The sequence below is a fragment of the Crocodylus porosus genome, unplaced genomic scaffold, assembly GCF_001723895.1.
Source record: "Crocodylus porosus isolate Cpor-Errol unplaced genomic scaffold, CroPor_comp1, whole genome shotgun sequence".
Lineage (NCBI taxonomy): Eukaryota > Metazoa > Chordata > Crocodylia > Crocodylidae > Crocodylus > Crocodylus porosus.
This window is the reverse complement of record NW_017728916.1, coordinates 14,074,167-14,096,623: the sequence shown is the minus strand read 5'-3', so window position 1 is coordinate 14,096,623 and position 22,457 is coordinate 14,074,167. Positions and strand designations below refer to the sequence as shown.

General features: G+C 44.9%; 1 protein-coding gene across 2 annotated transcripts in view; it reads left to right on the top strand.

The window, feature by feature from the left end:
- Positions 1–22,457, top strand: part of DIAPH2 (diaphanous related formin 2) — a 686,654-nt gene that overhangs the window by 76,027 nt on the left and 588,170 nt on the right. For both annotated transcript variants that reach the window (XM_019536467.1, XM_019536466.1), the window contains 4 exons: positions 6,873–6,989; positions 13,681–13,799; positions 15,840–15,904; positions 21,340–21,444. In XM_019536467.1, coding sequence (XP_019392012.1) covers positions 6,873–6,989; positions 13,681–13,799; positions 15,840–15,904; positions 21,340–21,444 — 406 coding nt within the window. The remainder of the gene's footprint in view (positions 1–6,872; positions 6,990–13,680; positions 13,800–15,839; positions 15,905–21,339; positions 21,445–22,457) is intronic.

Here is a 22,457-nt window from a genome sequence, read left to right as displayed (position 1 = left end):
AAAATGACCCATCCACCACCACTCCCTGGGTGCAACCATCGAGCCAATTTGCAACCCATCTGACTGTAGGCATGAAAGCCACAGTCACCTAGTTATTTTTTATGAGAATGGGGTGAGAAACAGTGTCAAAGGCCTTCTTGAAGTCCGGGTAGATGACTTCTACCTCAGTGCCTGCATGCAAGGACTTTGTGACCTGGTTGCAAAAGGAGACAAGGTTAGGTAGGCAGGATATGCCTGCAGTGAACCCATGTTGGTTGCCCCTGAGCATTACCTCCCATGCTGGGCCCACACAGATGTGCTCCTGGATAATTTTCTCAAAGGTCTTCCCAAGGACTGAGGTGAGAATAACTGGCCTGTAGTTACCCAGGTCCTTCTTTCTCCCTTTTTTGTAAATGGGGACCACATTGGCCCTTTTCCAGTCCTCTGGGACCTGGCCAGAGCACCACAAGTGTTAGGGGCTCTGCTTGACTTCTGCCAATTCCCTCAGTATCCTTGGATGAAGAGCATCCAGACCTGCTGATTTAAACACATCCAGCTCCTCCAAAAGTTTCTTAACTAGATCATCCCTGACCCTAGACATGGCGTGTCCCCTCAGCCTGTCTGTAATCCTAGTGGGGGAGTTGTCCTGGTCCCTGCTCAGAAATATGGAGGCAAAGAACTTGTTGAAGATATCAGCTTTTTCCTTTGCTACAATCACCAGATTTCTAAGCCTATCCTGTCGGGGCCCCATGTTACCTGATGCCGCCTTCTTACTCCCTATGTATTTGAAAAAGGACTTTTTGTTATCCTTAATTCCGGTTGCCAGCCCTAGTTCCGTCTCTGCCTTGGCCTTCCTAAGTGCCTCCCTGCAATCATGAGCAATGGAGGTGTAATCTTCCTTGGCAATAGCCCCTTGCTTCCACTGATTGTATGCCACCTTTCTTGCCCTTAGGCCCTCCTAGATGCTTTTACTGAGCCAAGGGGGCTTTTTAGCACTGTTGCCCCCTTTGGTTCTTTTTGGGACTGACTCCCTCTGAGCTCGGAGGATTGTCTCCTTAAGCAGCAACCAGCCGTCCTGGACTCCCATCTCATTGAGGCTCCAAGTCCCCAGTGTCTCTCTTACTAATCCCCTTAGCTCATTGAAGTCAGCCCTCCTGAAGTCAAGGACTTTTTCCTCACTGCTTGCTTTCACCAAAGTAAATAGTAAATTCCAGCAGATGGTGGTCACTTCCACCTAGGTAGTCGAGCACCCGCAGATCCCTCACCAGGTAATTGCCTGTGGCAAGGACCAAGTTCAGTAAGGCATTTCCTCTGGTGGGATTGAGTACCTCCACAGTTTCACGTCCAGCTCACCCTCTGGTGAGGCACTCTGTAGTAGATGCCCACTGTCAAGTCCCTTTCCCCATGACCCCCTTGCATTCTAACCGAGAGTGCCTCAGTTTGCCCTTCTGATCCCGTCCTGATCATCGAGGATGTGTACTGCTCTTTAACATAAAGTGCTATGCCCCCCTCCTTTCCCTATTCTATCCCTTCTATACAACCTATAGCCCTCGATGTCTACTGCCCAGTCGTGGGTAGAATCCCACCAGGTTTCTGTAAGCCCAACCAGGTCTGGGTTTTTGCTAGCTAGCAGGAGGGCGAGTTCCTCCTGCTTATTCCCCATACTTCTAACATTTGTGTAGAGGCAGGTGAGACCTCCTGTGGGTGTTCTTGCTGCTCTCTTGTTTCCAACCTTGCCCGGGCCCTTGTCACTTACCTGGGTTGTTCCTGCTTACGTCACCTGCCTTGACACTGAAGTGTTCTCCTGCACCTCTGCATCGACATCCCCTGATGAACCTAGTTTAAAGCTCGCCGTACAAGATCAGTCAACCTGGGAGAGATGTAGCCTGTCTCACTCTAGCATGTCTCCTGCGCAGAAGTGTGGGTCGTGATTGAAGAATCCAACAAAGCCTGCTCGGTAACAGCAGCTTTGAAGCTGCTGGTTGACCACTCCGATCCAGGCCTCATGGCACTGAGTCTGCTCACCAGAAGAACAGATGGTAAAACCATCTGTGCTCCCGTCTCCCTAAGCTTGGCCTCCAGAGCCTTGTAGTCTCTCATGACGCAGTCTGGACTACTCCTGGCCACGTCATTAGTGCCCACATGGATGACAATCGAGGGGTATTGATCAGCAGGGATCTGGGTTTTCCGTTTCCCACAGAAAAATGGAGAAAACCATGGATTTCCCTGCTTTTATCAGAGAAAATGTGTATTTCTCTTTTTAGAAGAGAAATCCGCAGATTCCCCGCTTTTGCAAAGAGCTCTTGCAGGCTGGCGCAGCTCCAGCCTGCTACAGCCGATTGCAGAGAAGACGGGGAAACCTCCAGCCCTTTCTGGAGGGAGAGGGGGAAGGCTCAGGCTCAGACTCAGACTTGCCCTTCACCCGTGGAGCCTAGAGGTAAGTGAGGCAGGGCTGGGGGAGATGGTTGGGGGCTGAGAGAGCGGGGGATGCTGCAGGCCTCAAGCAGTGTACCACAGCTGGGAGCAGGCCCAGGGGCTGGGGGCAGGAGTACCCCTCTTCAGGGGGCTTGGCTGGGCAAGCGATGTGGGGCGCAGTGTGGTGGTGCCTGCCATGTGCAGGCTGCACACATGCCGCCTGGCCGCCTGCCCAGGGGAGGCTTGCATGTGGCTGGCTGCCCAGCTCTGTGGCCGGCTCTGCAGCGGTGACGAAGGATGGTGGCTGGTGGGGCGGTGGGGCTTGTACGTGGCAGCCGCTGCCACTTACCTGTAGGGCTGTGCCAGCGGTGACAGTTGCTGCCTACAAAACCTTCGAGCGGAGCCATGCCTGGAGCTGTGCGTCTGGGCACAGGGCGGCAGCAGCAGTGGTAGTGACTGGGCAGAACGCAGCCATCCCCACCGCTACCCCATTCCATGTGGTGGCCATGGCCACCTCCGCACTGTCACTGCCACTCAGTGGGTAGCTGCACAGCTCCAAGCAAGGCTCCATGGTGGCAGAGGGAGGTTTTGTATGCAGTGGCCATCACCGCTGGCATGGGTGGCCCCACAGGTAAGCAGCAGCGGCCACTGTGTACCAGTGGTGACGGCCGCTGTGTACAAAACCTCAGGTTGCCGCTGGAGTTGTAACCTTTTTGTAGTATTGCTCAGGTGTTTTTGACAATTGCATCTTTTGCATACAATCCATTAACTTGTCTTAAGTCAATTGCTCTAGCTAACCAAAGGGTGTGGAGGGATGACAAGTGTATTGCAGTTTAAGGGATCTTAAAACCAAGGTAATTGAACAGACAGTGCTAAACCCAACCCATTCTGTGGTAAATATAGCTTAGACTTAATAAGAAATACATCTATAGAGAATATAGAAGTTTACACTTCATGTTTCTGCATCCCCAGCCTGGAGTAGGTGATTGGTCTCCCCAACAGGAGCTTACACTCTTAGTTCCTTCCCCTGGGGCAGCTGCTTTAGTCAGGTGCACCAGACGTGATCTTCCCCTTTATCATTCAAGTTAAAAAGGCAAAGACCATCAGTTTGTACTGGACTACCCCCTTCATGCTTCAGTTCCCCCAACTAACTGACTAACCAGCCACCTGATCAACTGGCTGCCCAAATACTCATCCAGAGGTATGTCTAAAGTTATCTGCCACTCGGAGATGCAAGAAGACTCCTGACCTCCTAACCCTGTGGGGAAAAGACCCTTGAGGGGAAACCTTTGAAGGAACCATCACCACCAGGCTGTGTGTGAATGTATCACACTAGCAATGGCTACCCACAGTCATAACCATGACTGGAGCACAAGGCCAAAGCAAAATAGATGACAGGTCTCAGAAGGAGAACCAGAATGAGGGCAAGGCGAGTGAGGACCAATGAAAGCCTGGTGCCATTTGGAACGTGGGAGGAGGAAATGTCACCCCCACAATCAATGTCAGATCAGTGCAGAGGCACATGAGTGAGGCTCAGCTGCCTGCCTCACCAGAAGATCCAAGGCAGCCTCTTCCCCTCCTAGTGCTGGTGGGGGAGGCTGGGTGGACCCACTGGGCTGGGGGGGCACATGCCTGCCTCTTCTCCTTGCTCCCTGCCCCTGCTATGGCAGAATGTACACACATGCGCACACACAGGTGTGCACAGACACAGGCGTGTGCACTTTACTCTCACTCTCTTAACATGGACACATGCCCACACACAGAGACACAGATGCACACATGCACGCACAGAGACTCAGACAGATACATGCACGCACAGATGCAGACAGACGCACACAGAGACACAGACACTCACACACTCGCATGCACACTCCTTCCTCTCACTGGACTTCCCCTTCCCCCACTCTCGAGCACATGGAGACAACCCTCCAACACTCCCCTTCCCCCATGCAAGCCACCTAGTGCTCAGTCTCACTTCATGCCCAGCCCCTGTTAAACTGAGCTGTATGGAGCTGCTGCCTGGCTGTCCTGTGCAGATACAGAGGGCTGGGCTGGGTCAAGCGCCATGTCATGTCTCTGCAGGTGGGTGGTGGCACTGGGAAGGGTGGCTTCGGGGTGGGGGAGGGAGCTAAGATGAATTTGGGGGCTATAGCCCTGAAGGCCCTCCCAGCACCGCAACCTGCAAAGGTGCAGCACTCCTGGCCTGGCCCAGCCCCAACCTCCCCCCACCCCCCACCAGGTGTGACACAACTCTCCCAGCCTGGCTTGCCCCCTTCCTCCCAAGACTTGGCACCACCTGGCCTGCCCCCTCCCCCAGGTGTGGCATGGCTCTCCAGGCTGGACCCCAGCCCTGTCCCTCCCTTCCCCCAGCCTCATTTGGTAGAGAGGCCTGCTTCCAGCTCCCAGGGAAGCAAATATGAAAGTCGCAGTTTTAGACTTGGCACCAAAAATGGGTGGCAAGTTTAAAACTGTGGCTTTTACTTCTCTGCTGATGAGGATCCTTGCCCTACGCACAGATTGAGGGGGCATGTGTCTCCCAGGCCTCCACTGGGGTGCGTGCAGCAGTGAGAGCCCCCACGCATCCCTGGATGAGTTGCCCAGGCTCCAACCCTCCTCTGGCCTGGCCTGGCCGGAGCCCCACTCACTTGGTGGCAGGGGGCACAGAGGGGGATCATCTCATTCCCCCAGCCTGGCCCCCAGCCACGTGCATCCCGCCGCTCCCCTGTGCGTCCTCTCGCTCTTAGTAATGGAGCCTCTGATGATCAGTCTCAGTCTGGGGGGGGCTCAGTCCCCCCAGATTTAAATACTGTCAGAGGCTCCCTAACTGACCAATCACAATCGACTGGTTGGTGTCCACTGTTTTAGTGACTGACCAGGCAGCTGTGGCTTCTCCCATATGCTCTTCCTCGCAAATGTTGCAGCTCCAACAGAAGAACCCGGAAGGCTTCATACTGGAACAAGACAATCAACACTCTTCCCTACTTATTCACACTCCTGGCATAAGATTCTTAGAACTTTTAATATAGGGGTTATGTGGCTCCCCAGGCACAATTTCTGCATGCATTTTGGGCACTGCCTGCTCCTCTGTCTTGAAGCACACTGCACCCCGGTCAGCTGCTCTGTGGTTGGGTGGGGTACAGTGGGGCTCCGTGTGCCTCAGTGCAGGGGCTCTACAGTGGAGCCCCCATGCCAAGGCATGTGGAGACAGGGGAGCAGCCAGTCCAGGGCTGCCTGCTTCTCAGTCTTGAGGCACCCTGTGGCCCAGCTGACCAAGAAATGGCTGGGGCTCGGTGCCTCAGCATGGGGTCTCCACAGTGCATTGAGACAGGAGAGCAGGTAGCCCTGGGCCTCCTGCTCCCCTGTCTCTGCTTTGTCCTGGTGCTTGCCATTTTGGCATGGTTTGCACCACTGTTCTTTCCTAGGGTTTTGCTTTTTTGCTACTGTGAATTCCTGGTAGCAAACTTTTCCCCAGTGCTGCAGATTAGCAGTTCTGAGCACCGATTAATGTGCAGCTCATGCGGTTTGTGGCATTGCAAAGAGGTTTGCGGCGCTACAAACCACACACATCTGCATGTCTGGATCTAGCCTATGGTGCCACCCTGCCTGAACCTTTTCACCATTGTTGACATTGATGCACGAGGAAGCATAATATGTGTGAAGTTGTGGGGAAAGAGCTGGTCCACCACTGTACCCTGCCCCTGTTGGGAGTGGGGAGGTCTTGCTGCCATGCTCCTTTCCAGCCCTCCTCCACCCCCCCCCCCTTTTCCCCTATACACATAGCATCTAACCTGCAAGTACCTTTCAGCATCTGACCTGTACTAGAACTGGGTCTGTTGGCTGGTGCCAGAGGGTTAAGGACCCATTGTGGAGTTGCTTCTGAAGTGGAAAATTGACAGGCTTGAAAAGAAAACAGACGTGCTCCTGTATCTCCTGCCTGAAATCTTGACAGCAGAGAAGACTATTGTGGGGCGTAGGGGGAGTCCTCTGGGACACCCAGTGAATCAGTTCTTAGATGTGCTTCCTGGTGCTTTCAGCTGCCATTGGGATGCATGCACTAACGGTCCTCCCTGTGTGGGTGCTGTCACCGGTGCAGGCTGTCTGCAGAGCACCTAGCCAGGCCTTATAATGCTTGTACAGTTCTCTACTGCAATGGTTTCCAGCTGCTTAAACTAAATTGCTAAATGTCTAGTGGTTCATTTGAACACTTGCACACATTATGAGCTACATAAAACTGCATACTGGTATTTCATTCCCCCTGTATACAGAATGAGCAACTATCTACTAACAGTTGTACCAAGTGTTTTTGTTTGTTTCTAAATAATGGGAGAAGGTAAATGATTTCTTTTGGTAAATAATTAGTAACTGAAAAAAAAAAGTTCAGCAGGCAGTATTGTTTAGTTTGAATAACATAGATGTTTATCTTGCAATAAAAGGGCCTGCTTATTTTAATTTTGGCATTTCCTTGACAATCTTTGCACTGATATAAATGAAGTATACCATCTCTTATACAACATGTTGAAGGACACCAGGTCTGAAAACTATTTCCTGTCAATTCTGCAACACCTTTTACTCATCCGGAATGATTATTATATCCGGTAAGAGTCTGCTCTGGTACGATATTCTTTTTTTTGTCTAAATTTCAATGTCAATGTGTTATCATGGGGTAACACAACAAATTCACTTGCTTGAGTGCAGTAGCTCTTGATTACTTGTGCCTTTTTAAAGGTAAAGATTTTTCCAAAAATAGTTTTTTGTTATTTTCTTGTAATCTTACATCCATATTTTGTGTTCTGGATAAGACCTTCGGTTCAACTTCAGAAGAATTTTTTCTGCTCTTCAGTGCATTCAGGTGAAGCATAATATTTGTTTCTGGTAAAGAAACTTTATTAATCTGAGAAAAATGGGGCAGTTGGGTAGGGGTGCCATGTGCATGTATATGCATGTGGCTGCCAGGCAGCCTGGAGAACAGTTCCCACAGGTAAGTTGCAAAGGGGGGGGATTGAGGCCCCCATCAGGAGGGAGTTGGGCACGGTTGAGGCTGGGGCTTGGGGCCCGGGCTGACAATGCATGGCCTCAGGGCCCCAGTGGGTGTGGGATGGGGTCATGGGTGGCTCATCCAGGGGGGGTGAGGCTGGCTGCCTGCTGCTGCGCACAGTCCTGGGGGGAGCCGGGAGGACCTGTGCCCCCCCAGATACGTGCGCAGGGTGGGGGCTGGGGCTTGTGTGGCCTGCCCACTGTGGGCTCAGGCTCCTGCCTTGCTGCTTTCTGTCGGGGTCTTTGCAGCTGAGCGAGTATGACCCAGCACAGTGGGGCCATATGGGGCAGCTCTTTGCTTCTGTGAGCTGTGTAGTGCCCTGGCAAGGCATCCCTTGCATGTACGGCAGCAGTGAGGGGCACAACCCCATGCCACTGCCCCCACTGCAGCCACATGGGCAGGGGATGCCTTGCCATGGCAGCACAGAGCTTGCTTGCAGCAAGGAGCTTTTCCACAAGGCTCTCCTGTTCTCTGCACTGCTGGGTCGCACTTCCTAGGCTGTGGAGGCCCTGGGGGAAGGCAGCAGGACGGGAACCTTGAGCTGCAGCAGGAGCTTGCCTCCGCCTCTGCCCTGTGCATAGATCTGGAGGCATGGGTCCCCTGTACCCCCTGAGATTGCATACAGCAACAGGGAGCTGGTCCTGCCTGAGCTTGTGGCAGGCAGGCAGGGGAGGGTGAGGAGAGGGGAGACTCCTGTGGGCTGCAGCCAAGGCTCAGTCACAGCTGCAGGGGGCAATGGACTTCGGACGTGGAGGGGCAGGGAGCTGTGGGTTGGGGGCGAGGGGCACCAGCAAGGCTGGGAAGCTGTGGGCAGTGAGGGACACTGGCAGGGCTTGTGGGGGCTGTGGCTTGGGAGTGAGAGGTCTGGACCTTTGTTCTGGTGAGATAAGGGGGCAGGGGAAGTTCTGGTTTTCCATGACAACAAACCCAAAATCAAATACTAAAATTTATAGGCATTTAGAATTTATTTTATTATTGTGATTGAGACACTGGTAGGCTTCCAAATTGCTTTTTAATGGTAAATATATCAAGAAAACATTGTGTGCAGCCGATATCCATCTATGTGTGTATATATATATATATAGTGGCCTTTAATTTTAATCATGGAGTTTTTATCACATATGTTATGATTTTGTTTTGTTTTTAAATCAGAATTTGCAGTTTTTTTGTTGGGGAAAACCAGGATCCCTGCTCATAATACATCTCCACTAAGTAGTAGTTAGACCTTCATTCTGGCATCCTCAGTTTTTTGAGTATTGCACTTTACAAGTTTAATATCATCATCAGAGTGCTTTTTGTCTTGGGAAGCGGTCTTATTACTACATGGTAAGAAAGTTTAGCAATCATTGGCAGTACCTTGATTTGCTAGTGTGTAGAGACGCATGGCAATTTCATCATCATCAAAGGATGCTGCTATAAAATGGTAAGATGCAACTATTAGATTTTCGTGATTCTGTAGCAATGAAAGTATGACAGAATTGCTTCAACTTTAACCCTGTTTCATTCAAGGTAAAGTTAAGGTGATTTAGCTAACATGCATCTATACAGATTCATGCAGACAGTTAAAACATAGCATAGCTCCTCTCCCCTTTTGACATGGCTAAAATGTACATTTGCCCATATTGTTAGAAAATGTTTGAGGGTGACTACATGAAACAGGTACTGTGCAATCAAAGATGTATACCATCTCTGTGTTCTGCTGTGTTGAGAGTTTTATTTTCTTACAAGCTGATTAAACTGAAACTTTCCAGAAGAATAATTTGAAATAATTGATACCTTGGCCTTGTGTATCTGTGATGCTGTGGCCTTGGATGTGGCCAGGTGTGCTTATGAGATACTCCTGTGGTGCTTTCTCACCTTCTAAGCGTCCTCCTGCCCCAAGCCCATCCTGCTGAGGACTAAGAAAAGATCAAGATGCTCAGAAGGTTACCTCCCTCAACTGTGGAGCCTTGCATATATTTGCCTCACCCAGGTCTTGCCACACTCTTGACTGATCATGCACACACAAAACATGGATTTCCCCCTTTGCAAAAAGAGGCCCATTAACAATGACAATAAGTGAGTTAAAAAGATAACAAAAGCATTTGTTATTACACCAAGAACAAGACGAAGAAATCAGTAAACAGCTGTTGAGAATAAGGACAGATATATAAGAATAAACAAAAGAAATGATCATAGCAATAATCTGTTGTTACCCTGTATTTTAAATCCAAAATGCGGTTTCTATCCAGATCACCAGGTTGGAAAGCAGTTTCTGTCCTTCACCTTTCTGCCAGAGACTCCTGCAGTTTCTCCTATTAGTCTGCTTTACTCAGCAGGCTGGCTGAAGGCCTACAGCCTCCCCTGTATCTGAAGACTACAGGCTACTTTCTCTGGAGGCAAGACTTAAGTATAATTTCTTATCTGGCCATTTACATGTCACCCATCAGATTTTCAGGAAACCCATGGTATGTGTATGTATTCTGCCCCCCACACCCTAAAACAGCATGTGTGTAATACAGCAGAAATATTTCCTGATTTAATGAAGATGAGAATATTTGCAACCTTTAGACATGGATATTGCTAATCCAGGACATTGCTAATCTTAAACATACTGTCTTTTAGGTTGTCCACTTTGCGAAATGTCCTTCCAGGTGGCATTCTTTTGTGTTTCTTTTTTTTAAATGTAAATTTGTCATTGTGTGGAAGGGCCTGCCTGGATGAACAGCTAATGTTAGATGTTAAATTTCAGTGATTTACTTCTTCCAAGTGTGAATATGTGAGAAATTTAAGAGTCTTGGCTAAAATATAGAGACACCAAAATTACATTCATGTTAAATACCACAATTCATGGACAGCTTAAATACAGTTTAACACTACCCATAATAGAGATGACACATTTTGTATCCTTAAAACACTCAAGAAAACATGTAAACCCTATGAAGCCCCTTTTCCCCCAGGCTATAGTGGGGTTTGTGACAATACCCTATTTTTCAGATTATACCTTCATAATCTATATAAGGCATGCAGTAACTTTGTTGTAAAAGTAATAGAATGGGACACATTGAAATTGAAATAGAAATAGGCATTGTGGATTTACATTTCATTTCAAATAATATTTGGCTAGCTCTTTGATAGTCACTATACAAATTAGTATTGTATAAATCTAGTGGTAATGTATTAGATGTATTTTTCAGTTGTTTAGGCTCATACCCTTTTTGGCTGGGAAGGGGAAGAAAAAAGCATGATTGACCGAAACTGTGATTTACTGTTATCCAACAAGACAACTAGGAAACTGCTCAACAGTACCCATATTCAAATAAGGCTTGGGGCACGAAGCTCAGTCTGCAATGGTAGCCGCCTCCCCCAAACACCGGGGGGACGGAGATACATGCCCCATGGGGCCTCTGCCAGGGTGCAAACAGCAGCAGGATCCCACCGTTCCCCTAAACAAGCCACGTGGGCTCGATCCACCCACCTAGCTGGGGCCCCACTGACCTTACCTCTGATCCTGTCTCTGTCCTACCCTGTCCCTCACAGTGGGGACCTCGATCTGGCCTCTGCCCCTTCCCTCCCCCACAGACTAACCTGCTGGGCTGGTGTGGGGGGGCACGCATATGTATGTGTGTGTTCAGTCCCCTCCCCCCCTCCAGCCTAAGATCGGCTGCAAGTGGCTCCGCGATCGACCACTAGTCTAGCTCTGTGCTCCTTGCAGTCACACTTCAGATAGTCTGCTGTTAAGTCCCCTCTCAGTCTTTTCTTCTCTAGACTAAATAAGAGAAGACTGTCCCCTTGCCACTTCTCTCAGCCTCTCCTGATAAATCATGTGCTTAGCCCCATAATCATTTTTGTTGCCCTCAGCTGGACTGTCTCCAATTTATCCACATCCTTTCTGTGGTGGGGGGTCCAAAACTGGACAGAACTGGATGCAGTACTTCAGATGTCCCTCAGCACCTTTAGTTGCATCCCATCCAGCCCCATGGACTTGCATATGTCCAACTTTTCTAAATAATCCTTAACTAGTTCTTTCACCACTGTTGGCTGCTTACCTCCTCCCCAAACTGTGCTGTCAGGTGCATTTGTCTGGGAGCTTTCATCCTGGAATGACTGAACAATGCTCTTATAATGACTCTATACTTATTAAATTGAACAAAAGAAAACTGAAGCCAGTCAGAATTTAAAAATCGCAAATTCTCTGATAAAAATCAGATTATCTGATTTAAAAACTCCCCAAAATCCACGATTAAAATGAAATCTCACACACGTACACACACACTGTGCGTTCGTGCGTGCGTGTGTATCGAACACAATGTTTTCTTGATATATTTATCATTTTGAAGCAGTTTGGAAGCTTACCAGCGCCTCAATCACTGTAATAAAATAAATTCTAAATAACTATAAACTTTGGTGTTTGATTTGGGGTTTTTTATCATGGAAAATCAGGGCTCCCCCTGCCCGCTTTGCTCACCAGGACATGGGTCCAGTTGTGTCTGTGCTGTCTGGCACTGAGCAGCCCTGATACATTGTTATAAAAGTAATAGAATTGGACATGTTGAAGTTGACATTGCAGAGTGGGTGCCCCTCACCCTGCACCACCCACAGCCCCCTGCTCTCCCCCAGTCCTGCCTGAAGAGGCCCCCAGGTGCCAGGACTGTGGGGCCAGGGGCCTGGGTCCACAGCCCCTGCCCCACGCAGTAGCACCTGAGCTACCTCCTCTGCAGGTGGCATGGCCAGAACAGAACCTGCGGTGGGGAGCAGTGGTGGGTGCAGGCCACCTGCTGCAGGCTTGGGCTCTCTGCCATGCTGCCCTGCCCCTGAGGCATCTGTGGCCCAGCACGTGGGACCCAGTGCAGAGGGCAGAGTGGGGCTGGGTGGGGAAGCTCCTTGCCACTGGAAGTCCGATGCTGCCTTGGCCAGGTGCCCTGTGTCTGTCTGGTAGCAATGAAGGACATAACTCCATGCCAATGCGCCTGCTTTAGCTGGGTGGACAGGGGGTGCCTCACCAGGGGGCAGGGCTGCAGCCCCAAGGAGTTTCACCACCTGGCCCTGCTCTGCCCTCCATGCCAGATCCTGCCTGCTTAAACATGGAGGCCCCAGGGGGAAGGCAACGGGGTGGGAAGCCCAAGCCAGCAGTGGGCAGTCCTCACGTGCCCTCACCCCATGCACAGATCTGTGGGACATGTTTCCCCCCATTTCTCTCAGGAGTGTATGCACTGGCGGAGAGCCAGCTGCCCCCCCCCCCACTTGTCACTTGTATGAGCCATCTGTGGCCTTGTCCCACTCTCCGCTTGGGTTGTGCAGCCCTGCATTCTGGCCCCAGGTCCCAAGTTTCACACACCACCTTGCCAACCAGGAGCCCTAGCCCTAGCTCTGCCCTGCCCAACTCTGTAGGGACCTCAGTCCTCCCTTCTCCCACCAGCCTTATCTGTAGGAGCTGCTGTGGTGGCTGCCTGTTGGCCACGTGCATGCACACCTGTGCACAGGCACATTACATCCCCCTGCCTGACTGCCCTGCTCCTGCTCCCCCAGCCCCTTGCAGGCTGGAACTCTGCCAGTGTGCAGCAACCCCTGCACAAGTTTAAAATTCATGTGTTTCCATTAAAATGAGAAATTCACATTTTTCTCAGTTAAAAGGAGAAACTACAGTTTTTTTTTCCTGTTTTCCATGGATCAAACCCGGATCCCTGATCATTACTGTAGACTGAGGCAAGACTCATCTCTATTCTCTTTGGAATTACCTAGTTGTCTCTGGGCTTCTGAAAATTTGCCTTTAATACCTTGACTGTTTAATATCATAGGCTTGCTTTTAGGACTCTAGTTAAAATGTTTTTTTTAAGAGGGTTTAACTCCACATGTGTGTTCCCTCTTGCTTCTTTTTTTGTTTTGTTTTACAGTTGATAGTTGTTAGCTAATTTTTGGCCAACTAATTCTTAGACATGTTAGTAATACTGAACAATTTTACAGAGTTACAGAATACCACCAAAGTCTGTCTGCGTGTATGGTAGGACTTGCTTAAAAGTCACAAAGGTGGTATGGTGTAGAAGATGGACCATGGGATCTGTCACTTCTTCATTTTTCAAAATTAAAAAGATAAAGTCACGCCTGGTATTAGAAGACACCCTGGGGAGAGAAGTGTGACTAGTTTATTATTTCTCTTGGAAGTTGTTTAATTCCTGCATTGTTAGTTGTTATTACTCTCTCTTTTTTCTGTTGCATACACATTGTTTTTATTATATTGCAAGATACATTGATGCATATTTTTCCATCATCAGACCTCAGTACTACAAAATAATTGAAGAATGCATTTCACAAATCATACTGCACTGCAATGGTATGGACCCAGATTTTATATGTAGAGGAAGATTGGATGTGGATTTTACTCACCTTATTGGTATGTAAATATGAAATAATTTGTCATCTTGGCCTTTTTATTCCTTAAAATATTCTGTTACAGTCCATAAGATATTCTTTGCTTTTGACATATGAAATCCTTATGTGGTACTGGGAACCTGTAATACTTTTTTTTTTTTTTTCAATTTCTGTGGGTCCTGTACCAAGTTTGTAATCATATTTTTAAAGAGCTTGCAGAATTTAACTCTCCATAGTAGTTCAGTAATTAAGGATGTACAGTTGATCTTAATTTGGTTCCTTTCTATATATACTTCACTTACATGACTGCCTTCAGTTGCTGCAATTCACAACATGACAAAGAAATCGGCACAGGTAAGTTAGACCCAAAATTTAGATTATCAAATCATTGGTTGGATGGATGGTTGGATAGATATGTTAATATTGATTCTATCATCTGTAATAAGTTTCTAAGATGGATATGCTATAAATAAACTTTATTCTGTATTTGCTATAGTAAAATGAAAAGGTATACAGAAGTCTAGTGTCAAGTTAAGCAGACGGGTGTGGGTTCACATGCTGCTTTTCTGGAGGTGAGAAATGCATAGGAAGTGTGTGATCTGACTCAAAAAGGAGGAAGTAATTAAATCCTTCTGAACAAAAGTGGTAACTCAGGTGACAGGTATACACAGGGGATGTAGATAAATGGTTAACTTTGGATTCCTTTCTGGGTTCTGTTTAGATTGTGACTCTTTCTCTTAAATGTGAAGTATTTTCCCTTTTACCAAGGTTGTGTACACAAATGTGTGTGTTAAGGATGTTACAGAAAAATAATCAAGTGACTTTTCTTCTTTTGTAGCTGTTACAGGTTTTCAGTGCAACTAATGCAATGTGCATGTTTTCTGTTTAAGGAAATTGCTAATGTTTTAGACTCTAGAAATCCTTTTATAGGAGGAATTATTTTTAGGTTATTCACATTTAAGAAAACAACCCCATTTTGATAATATTATGAAGCAAACGTGACTAAAATGTCTTGCATTTTTATTTTAGCTTAGCCCCTCATTTGCTGAGTGATTTAAGTAAGATACTAACTAGGCCATGCATCAGTTTCCCTACTTGTAAAGTTGGGAGAAAAATGTTTACTTCTAAAGTGTTCTAACATATACTGATCAAAACTGCTGTACTGTAAGGTTTTACTGACTTAAGCCTTTTCATATTTGTTTTTTAATGCTTTGAAAGGTCATCTTTACTTGAAACAATAAAGCATCATTTTCTTTTTCAGAGGTAAAAGGGGGCTTTCAGAAGCGCCATCCCCAGAAGAGATCAGTATGCTTATGCAAAAACACTTGATTGGCAAGGTTTTTATCTGGATTACAAGTCCAATAAAATATGCCAGATCAAGGAAAAACAAAGGTTGCTACACATGTGATCAGGGGTTTCTAGGACTGGATAAAAAAACACCAAAGCATAGTGTACTTGATATCGGAGAATATTAGAACTTAAACTTAATGTAATATGCATGCACTTGGCTGAGGAGGAGCTAGAATCTTTGGGTGCCTGTACACATGCCTGAAGCCTGTTTCAATGTGCTAATTAGTACACATTGGAGCAGACCTGATTAATCTGCTAATGAATGCTGATTTATTTACATGCTCCAGGAGCCTCGGCTTTTTGTGTATTTTGGCATCCCCGTGTTTCAAAATGGTGGCGGGGCACTTTTAATTGAAGCTTATTCAACAAGCTTTAGTTAAAGCCTCCCAGGTGCACTGAATACACAAGACAGTGCGTGTGCTTTAACTAAAGCACTGTCTCCCTATACCCCCCACCTTTCAGAGCACTTGTAAAGACACCCTTTAGAACTAAACCTTTTCAAAATAACTAATTGCTTAACAGACATAGGGAAGCTGTCAAAGTGTTCAGGAAACCTTTGTATGAATTTTTTTGGTAAGACGTGGAACGAAGAGTAAAAATATGCTGTTGAAACAGTTAAATGCAACTTTAAATATCCACGTGTTTGTGTGTTTACCTTTTTTTTAACATTGCCTGTCTTAATCAACTGTGTCAGTAATTTTGTCTATTTTAGATGCGTGTGTAGACAAAGCAAAAGTGGAAGAAAGTGAACAGAAAGCAGCAGAATTTTCTAAAAAGGTAAGGTTATATATCATTAATTTTTAAAGAAATGGAAATCTATGGTAAGAACCTTAATCAAAATGGTTTATCATATTTATTTACATGACAGTAATTGATTTCTGATTATGTTCAATACTTGACAACGTTACTGCATAATTTGTTATTGCAAGGCTTGATATTTATAGATCAGCTCTTGTGGTTTTAGTTGTTGACGTAAGTTATTTGCAGGTAACAAGAGAATTTATAACCATGAAGATTGACAATAGTTTACCTGAACTCTTTGTATTATACTAATTCAGAAAATAGAATTTAAAGGCCTAGTTGTTCAAATATTTGAACAAGTATGAAGTAAACAATAAGACATACAAAAACTATACCTCTTGGTTCCAGAATACCTTTTATTAGACCAGCTGGGAAATAGCAAGGAAATTGTCTTTTTCTTCAAGCTTTCAGGATCAAAGATTTTAAACTTCATTGCAAAACAGCAAGAAAGATTTTTTTTTTTTTATCTCCCTGACTGCCATCTGACACCTCCAGAGAAGGAATTCTATCTGATCTACACATCAAAGAGCTACTCAAGGCAGCTTACAAAGACACTCTCATGGACCCAGAGGGACAGCCTTCCATCTTCAGCTCCCTCCACACAAAAATGAAGTTTATTTCCCACCTATGGGGACTTCTTACCATCCTGTACCATCTATTCTTTTCCTAAAGCCTGACAAAGGGACTTAGATCCCAAAAGTTTGCAGAAAAGGACAATTTTCTTGCGATTTTTCCAATAATTTTCTTGCGATTTTGGTCTAATAAAAGGTATCATTTTGGAACCAAGAGTTCTAGTTTTTTGTATGTTGTTTTGTCTCAAACCAACCCAGCTACCAGGTACACCCAAGTAAACAATAACACATGCAGTGAATAAAATACAGCTTTGTTTGCCTCTGTGTTTTCTTCTTCAGTATCTAAGGAGGTTCCCTAAATTCTAGGAGGTAGTTAACTATTGTCGCAAATGTCAGTGTTCTCACTTAATTCATTTGGAATAATATAACTTTCAGGCTTGTTTCTCTTGTGAAGTCTCTCTAACTTTATTCCTCCCTCTTGTCTTTCATGGTAGAAGTATAAGGGTATTCTTTTTGTGACATAAACCTTTCATATGAATCTAAGTTGGTTTCTTTTCTGATTAGTTTTTACATATCCGTTTAGTTAGCTATACAAGATGTCTCTAACCATAAAACATTCGTTTTATCAAGGTTCTGCTTATATAAGCTTAATTTAAAAGTTCAGTTTAAACTTCTAAACTGGTTTCAACAGGAAATTGATGAACGTTTCAGCTTGTTTTTATTCTTGACTCTGTTATTGGTCAGTACATACCTTTTGTGATCACAACAAAATGCCTACATCTATCTGTGAAAGAAAATACCTGTGAAAGTGCTCTAGTTCAGAATCCTATAACTACTAGGGCTTTGTGAAGCTTTGGTTGCTGATTCGATTTGGTGGCCGAATCTCTGAATCTGAATCAAATCAGGAGACCCTTTAATGTCTCCGAATCGAATTGGAACCATCCAAATCGATTCGGAAAGATTCGATGGTTCAGACATAGACACAGCTTTAAATCTTTTTTCTTCATATCTCAAGGTACCAGGTGGCTCATGAATGCTGAGATACTGGGGCAGATGGAATGTCCCACAGGAGCACTTGAAGGGGAGGTCCTCAGCACATGTGACAGTAGACCCAGAACTGTACCAGAGGCACTTCTGGTCCACTTCTGGGTCCGTCAGGGAGTGTGCTGGGGGACCCCTCCCCCCATGCCTCCCCAGCTCAGCGACTGGTGCCTCCTGGGTCTGGTGGGGGGCACTCAGGGTTCCCCTGTGGCTGATCGCTGAGCTAGGTTTGCTGCTGAGTGCGCAGGGCTCCCCCCACGCTCCTGTCAGATGCTTCACTCACCTGACCATTGCAGTATTCACGAGCCGCGCCTGGTATCTCGAGGTATGTAGAAAAAACATTTAAAGCTGTGTGTATGGCTGAATTGCTGATTCTCTGAATCAGCATCGAATCTTCAGATTTGTATTCGGCTGAATTGAATCGGGACAGTGATCCGAGTCAATGAATCCAATCACTGTCCCTGATTTGGGCTGAATCCTAATCCAAATCTAATATGGCCTGTTTCACACGTACCTAGTAACTACTCTTAAGGTTGCAGATGGACATAATACTTAAAACATTTAAAATGCTGTTTAAGCTGCCAGCACATACAGGTGGACAGCAAGCTTTCAGTGACTGTTGTTTAGCTAGTCCTTTTGGGCATCCTCCATTTCACTGCTCTTCATCTTCCCCCAACTCCTGCATGGCAAGTGGCTGCTCTGGTACACATCCAGAGCTCTGCTGTCTCAACCTGTGGTACCTGGATTTTACTTAGTTCACATCATTCCAGGCTGATTTGGGCTATTGGGGGGTGGTCAGATGGGTAGAGAAGGTACCCCAACTTCTGAGTTCCTGGGTTGCTGCCCAGCATCTCTGTAACTATTAAACAGTAGAAGGCACTAGTTAATTTCATTCATTGGCAGTTAAAGTAGAGAACTTGGGGAGCTCCCTGGAGCATCCAGCTACCAATGAAGAGAGAAGCAAGTGTCCAGGTAATACCCTTTAACTAACTGGTACCGCTTTACCCCCACATCGGTCTGTGATGCACTGAACCCTGGGACATTTTGCCAAGAACTGAAGTAAATTGAGTTGTTTGGAGAAAAGTATATTTTGAAGACACAAACTCTGACAGCCCCAGAGCACCCAGAAGCAGGGGTCTAGGCAGCCCTCTCTTTCCTCCCACCCACTCACACTTTGTTACCCCCAGTCAGTGTACTACCACACAGATTTTGGTAAAGTGTGGTTGGATGAATGGTTTTTATTGATTTGCTCTTTATTGAACTCAGTGTTAAGTAGAAAGGAGATCAGGTAATTGCCATCGTGGGGGAAGCTGATGTCATCATCTTTGTCTTCCTCCCCTGCTTAGGGAATAATAGGGAACTGGGGCACTAGCCCAAGGGTAGGCAGCCTCAGACACAGGTGCCGGTGTGTGTCATGTGAAGGCATTTTGCTTGGCACATACACCTCAGAACAGACAGCTGGGAAGGGGTCAGGGCTGCACTGCCGCAATAAGGATTGGGCCCCTTGCAGCTCCCCTGCTGTCCACGACTGGCTTGCCAACATCATACAAGTTGAGGCTGTGGGTATTTTTGGCACACTGCCCAAAAATGTTGCTGGAAGACATGTTAGTCTGGGTATTCACTATCATCACCCCTTAGTGGCAGTTTGACAGCACTGCATTACCTAAAATGTGACTGATCTACTTAGAAGCCTTGGAAATATATGTGCGAACACCTCTGAACTGGTTCCCAATCAGTGACATTCTTAGAATGTTATGTATGCTAAATATTACTATCTTGTATTATTTACATTTTCACCTTTATAGGTGGCATATATTGTTAAAATTGACAAGGAATCTTTTACTAAATATTATTGAAATATATATCCGTATTTCTTTATTGGGACTGTGTCTTAAAGGAGTTGAAATGATTTATATGTCAGTAATATCTATTGAGTTGATTTCCCATTCATTTATTAAAAAACCCCCCCAACCTTTTTGCCATTTTGCTTTCTCAAAGTTGGCACATTCCACATATCAAAGTTAGGCAAATGGCATTTTCAGAGTACTTTCTGAATTTTTCAGAAACTATTTCTGTGCACTGACCTCAAATTGTACAGAATGCAGGGTGCTGTAGCACCTCAGACTTCTGTGAGGCATAAGCTTTAGTAGCTACAGTCTACTTTGACAAATGCTATGAACAGCCTTGCAGAGTGAAATGGTGCTAAACCAAAAGTAGTAAAGTAATTTTCAATTAGTATGTTAATGGATAATTAGAAGGTGTTTGGTAGTGTTTCCTTTTGTTATTTATTTAAGCCTAAGTGCTGGCTATATAACCTAGCCTTGAAATTTTAATGGCTGCTCTTCCACAATGTTGAGTGCAGATAGCATACACCCACAGTCTGAATGCTGATCTGTTCTAAGAATCCTCTTTTACCCTAAGAAGTCTCTTTTGGAACATGAAATACATGTTTCAAAATTCCAGTGTGATGTGCTGGTATTTTTATTCACTTAGTTCTGCCCTTAATATTTTTCTAGATGTCATTTAAATCAGAACATTATAGATGCCTGAGCACTGGAGGATGCTTGTCTGTGTACAGAATTTCCTCTAGCATGATTTGTAAATGAGATCTTGGGATATTTGTCACAGATATTAGATTTTATATTCTTATAGGGGGAGAAAGCTTTAAGGAATCCTCTTTAGGAAAGTTGATGGTTTTTACACAAGCTGAAGTGAAGAAAAGTAAAATAATAATATCCCCCGATGCATTAGAGTAGAAATTATTTTAGTACTATATTTAGAAAAGGGATGTATTTCAAACTGGGCTTCCAAATCAGGGTTTATCATGTCTGCTTGAGGCACATCTTTCAGTAAATTTAGTAAATACTACATCATGAGTTTCAGACCTGCATCTTCAGAATATATTACATTCTGTTACTGCTGAATGTAATGGGTGTGGTAGTACATTGGTAGGACTAGTTAATGTCAAACCCTCAACTATATGTCTGATTAGATGCTGAAGATTTTTTTTTTCTTGTTTCTTTTTATTCAGTCATACTCACGAACTTCTAGGATGTGATTTTTCTCCTGAGAAACCTAATTTACAAGGCTTCACTATGCCATTTACTTGACAATGAACTTCTAAATAAATTTTATAATTTTAGGAGACAGAACTTTAGTTCTCCTTCTATTAAACTATGCTACCTGCAGGAGTTACTACATTTGAAACTGTATTAAAGCATACTCCTACTAGCTTCTATTTACTTACTGAGGTAGTTTAAAATAACCATGGAAATACCTTTGTAACAACTTAATATTTGCAGGATTAGATAATACAGTGCAAGTTTTAGCATCCCTATGTTGCATATGAATACAAAGCATTATTGTGGTTTTAGACCCTTCCTAAGTGGGGAGGGAGACTGCGTCAAATGCGAAATAGCTTACTAGTTTAAAACCAAGGTATTTGAAGTCAGAGACCTCAAGGGCATACTTTATTCTTAACAGTAGTTCAGAATACTTAGCTATTTGTACTATTTTAACTTTAACATTTATAAAACGTTGAGTAAAATTGCTGAGTATAAATGTTCAGGTTTACAAGAACAATTTGTGATATAGCTGGATTTCAGTGACCACTGTATGAATACCAAATGGCCAGAAGAGGTGTCCTGTGTGTTGTTGCCAATTGAGCAATCATTGTAATGGCCCAGAAGTGCTTCTGTTACTATATAATGCAATAGATATAAATTTTTCCTAGAACTACAGTATTTAGTGTGGGCATAAGTGAATCTGGCTCTAATGTAACGGTGCTGGTCATTTCAGTTTGATGAAGAATTCAGTGCTCGACAAGAGGCACAGACTGAGCTTCAGAAACGAGAGGAGAAAATAAAAGAACTGGAGTCAGAAATCCAGCAGCTACGAGCTCGGGTAATGAAAAAATGTGTCTCATTGAGTTCCAAAGAAGAAAAATACAGTTAGAATCTAAATAATGTTACCAAAATTTTTCATGGTATTCCTAAATTTTGTTGCATATTGCTCTTGATCTTATTTTTAACAACAGAACATTACTTGCAGACACGTGGGGACAACTTCCAAAATAGCAATGGAGATAATATCTTATTTTGTCATATGTTAACATATGCTCAGTATGGCATAGCCAATTTGCTTATAGAGCGTAAATCATGAGGGTGTGAAAAGTTTGACATAGCAACTTTTTTCTCCTGAATGATCCAAGTTACCAGTTTTCATGGCTTACAATAGTATGATACAATGCACTGTTTGCACAGATTTTCTCCAGTGTTTCCAAAAGCCCACATTTCATAGTCATCAGTTATGCATAGTCTGTTATAAAACTATTCAGTAAAAGCTCAGATTAAGACTCAGGTTTTATTTTTTGGGAATCACTAAGCAAGGTTTCCTATGAGACATAGAACAGCCCATTTAAGATTTTGAATAGGTAGGTGGGGTGGAGTGTGTGACTGGTGGTATTGACTGGCAGCCAAGACCAGAGCTCTTAGTGGTGGAAAACTTATTGTATGTGTGCAACGCAGTTGAAAGGGGGTATGATTATACCACTATACCATTCCTGGAGACATAATATTAAGTTCTACTACAGATAATTGTCTGCTACAAATAACTGACCTACCTTTTGTATTAGAAAATTGAAACAGTAAAGCTATATAAGACAAGCTAACCTTTGAGAGTTGCAATGAATAGTTTCTATTGCAGTATATTTTGCTTAGAACCTTGTTTTTTAAGCTGGCTTATTTAAAGTTTATTTAAGTCACTGGATTGAGATCTCGGTTTTGACTTACAAAAATATTTACTGATTTTGACTTCCGAAAACCATGTTTTATACATCACAACTTTTCTACATTGTGGGGGAATTCTCATAGACCAAGTAAAGTTAACCAGGTTTAAATGGGAGCTACAAATTAACT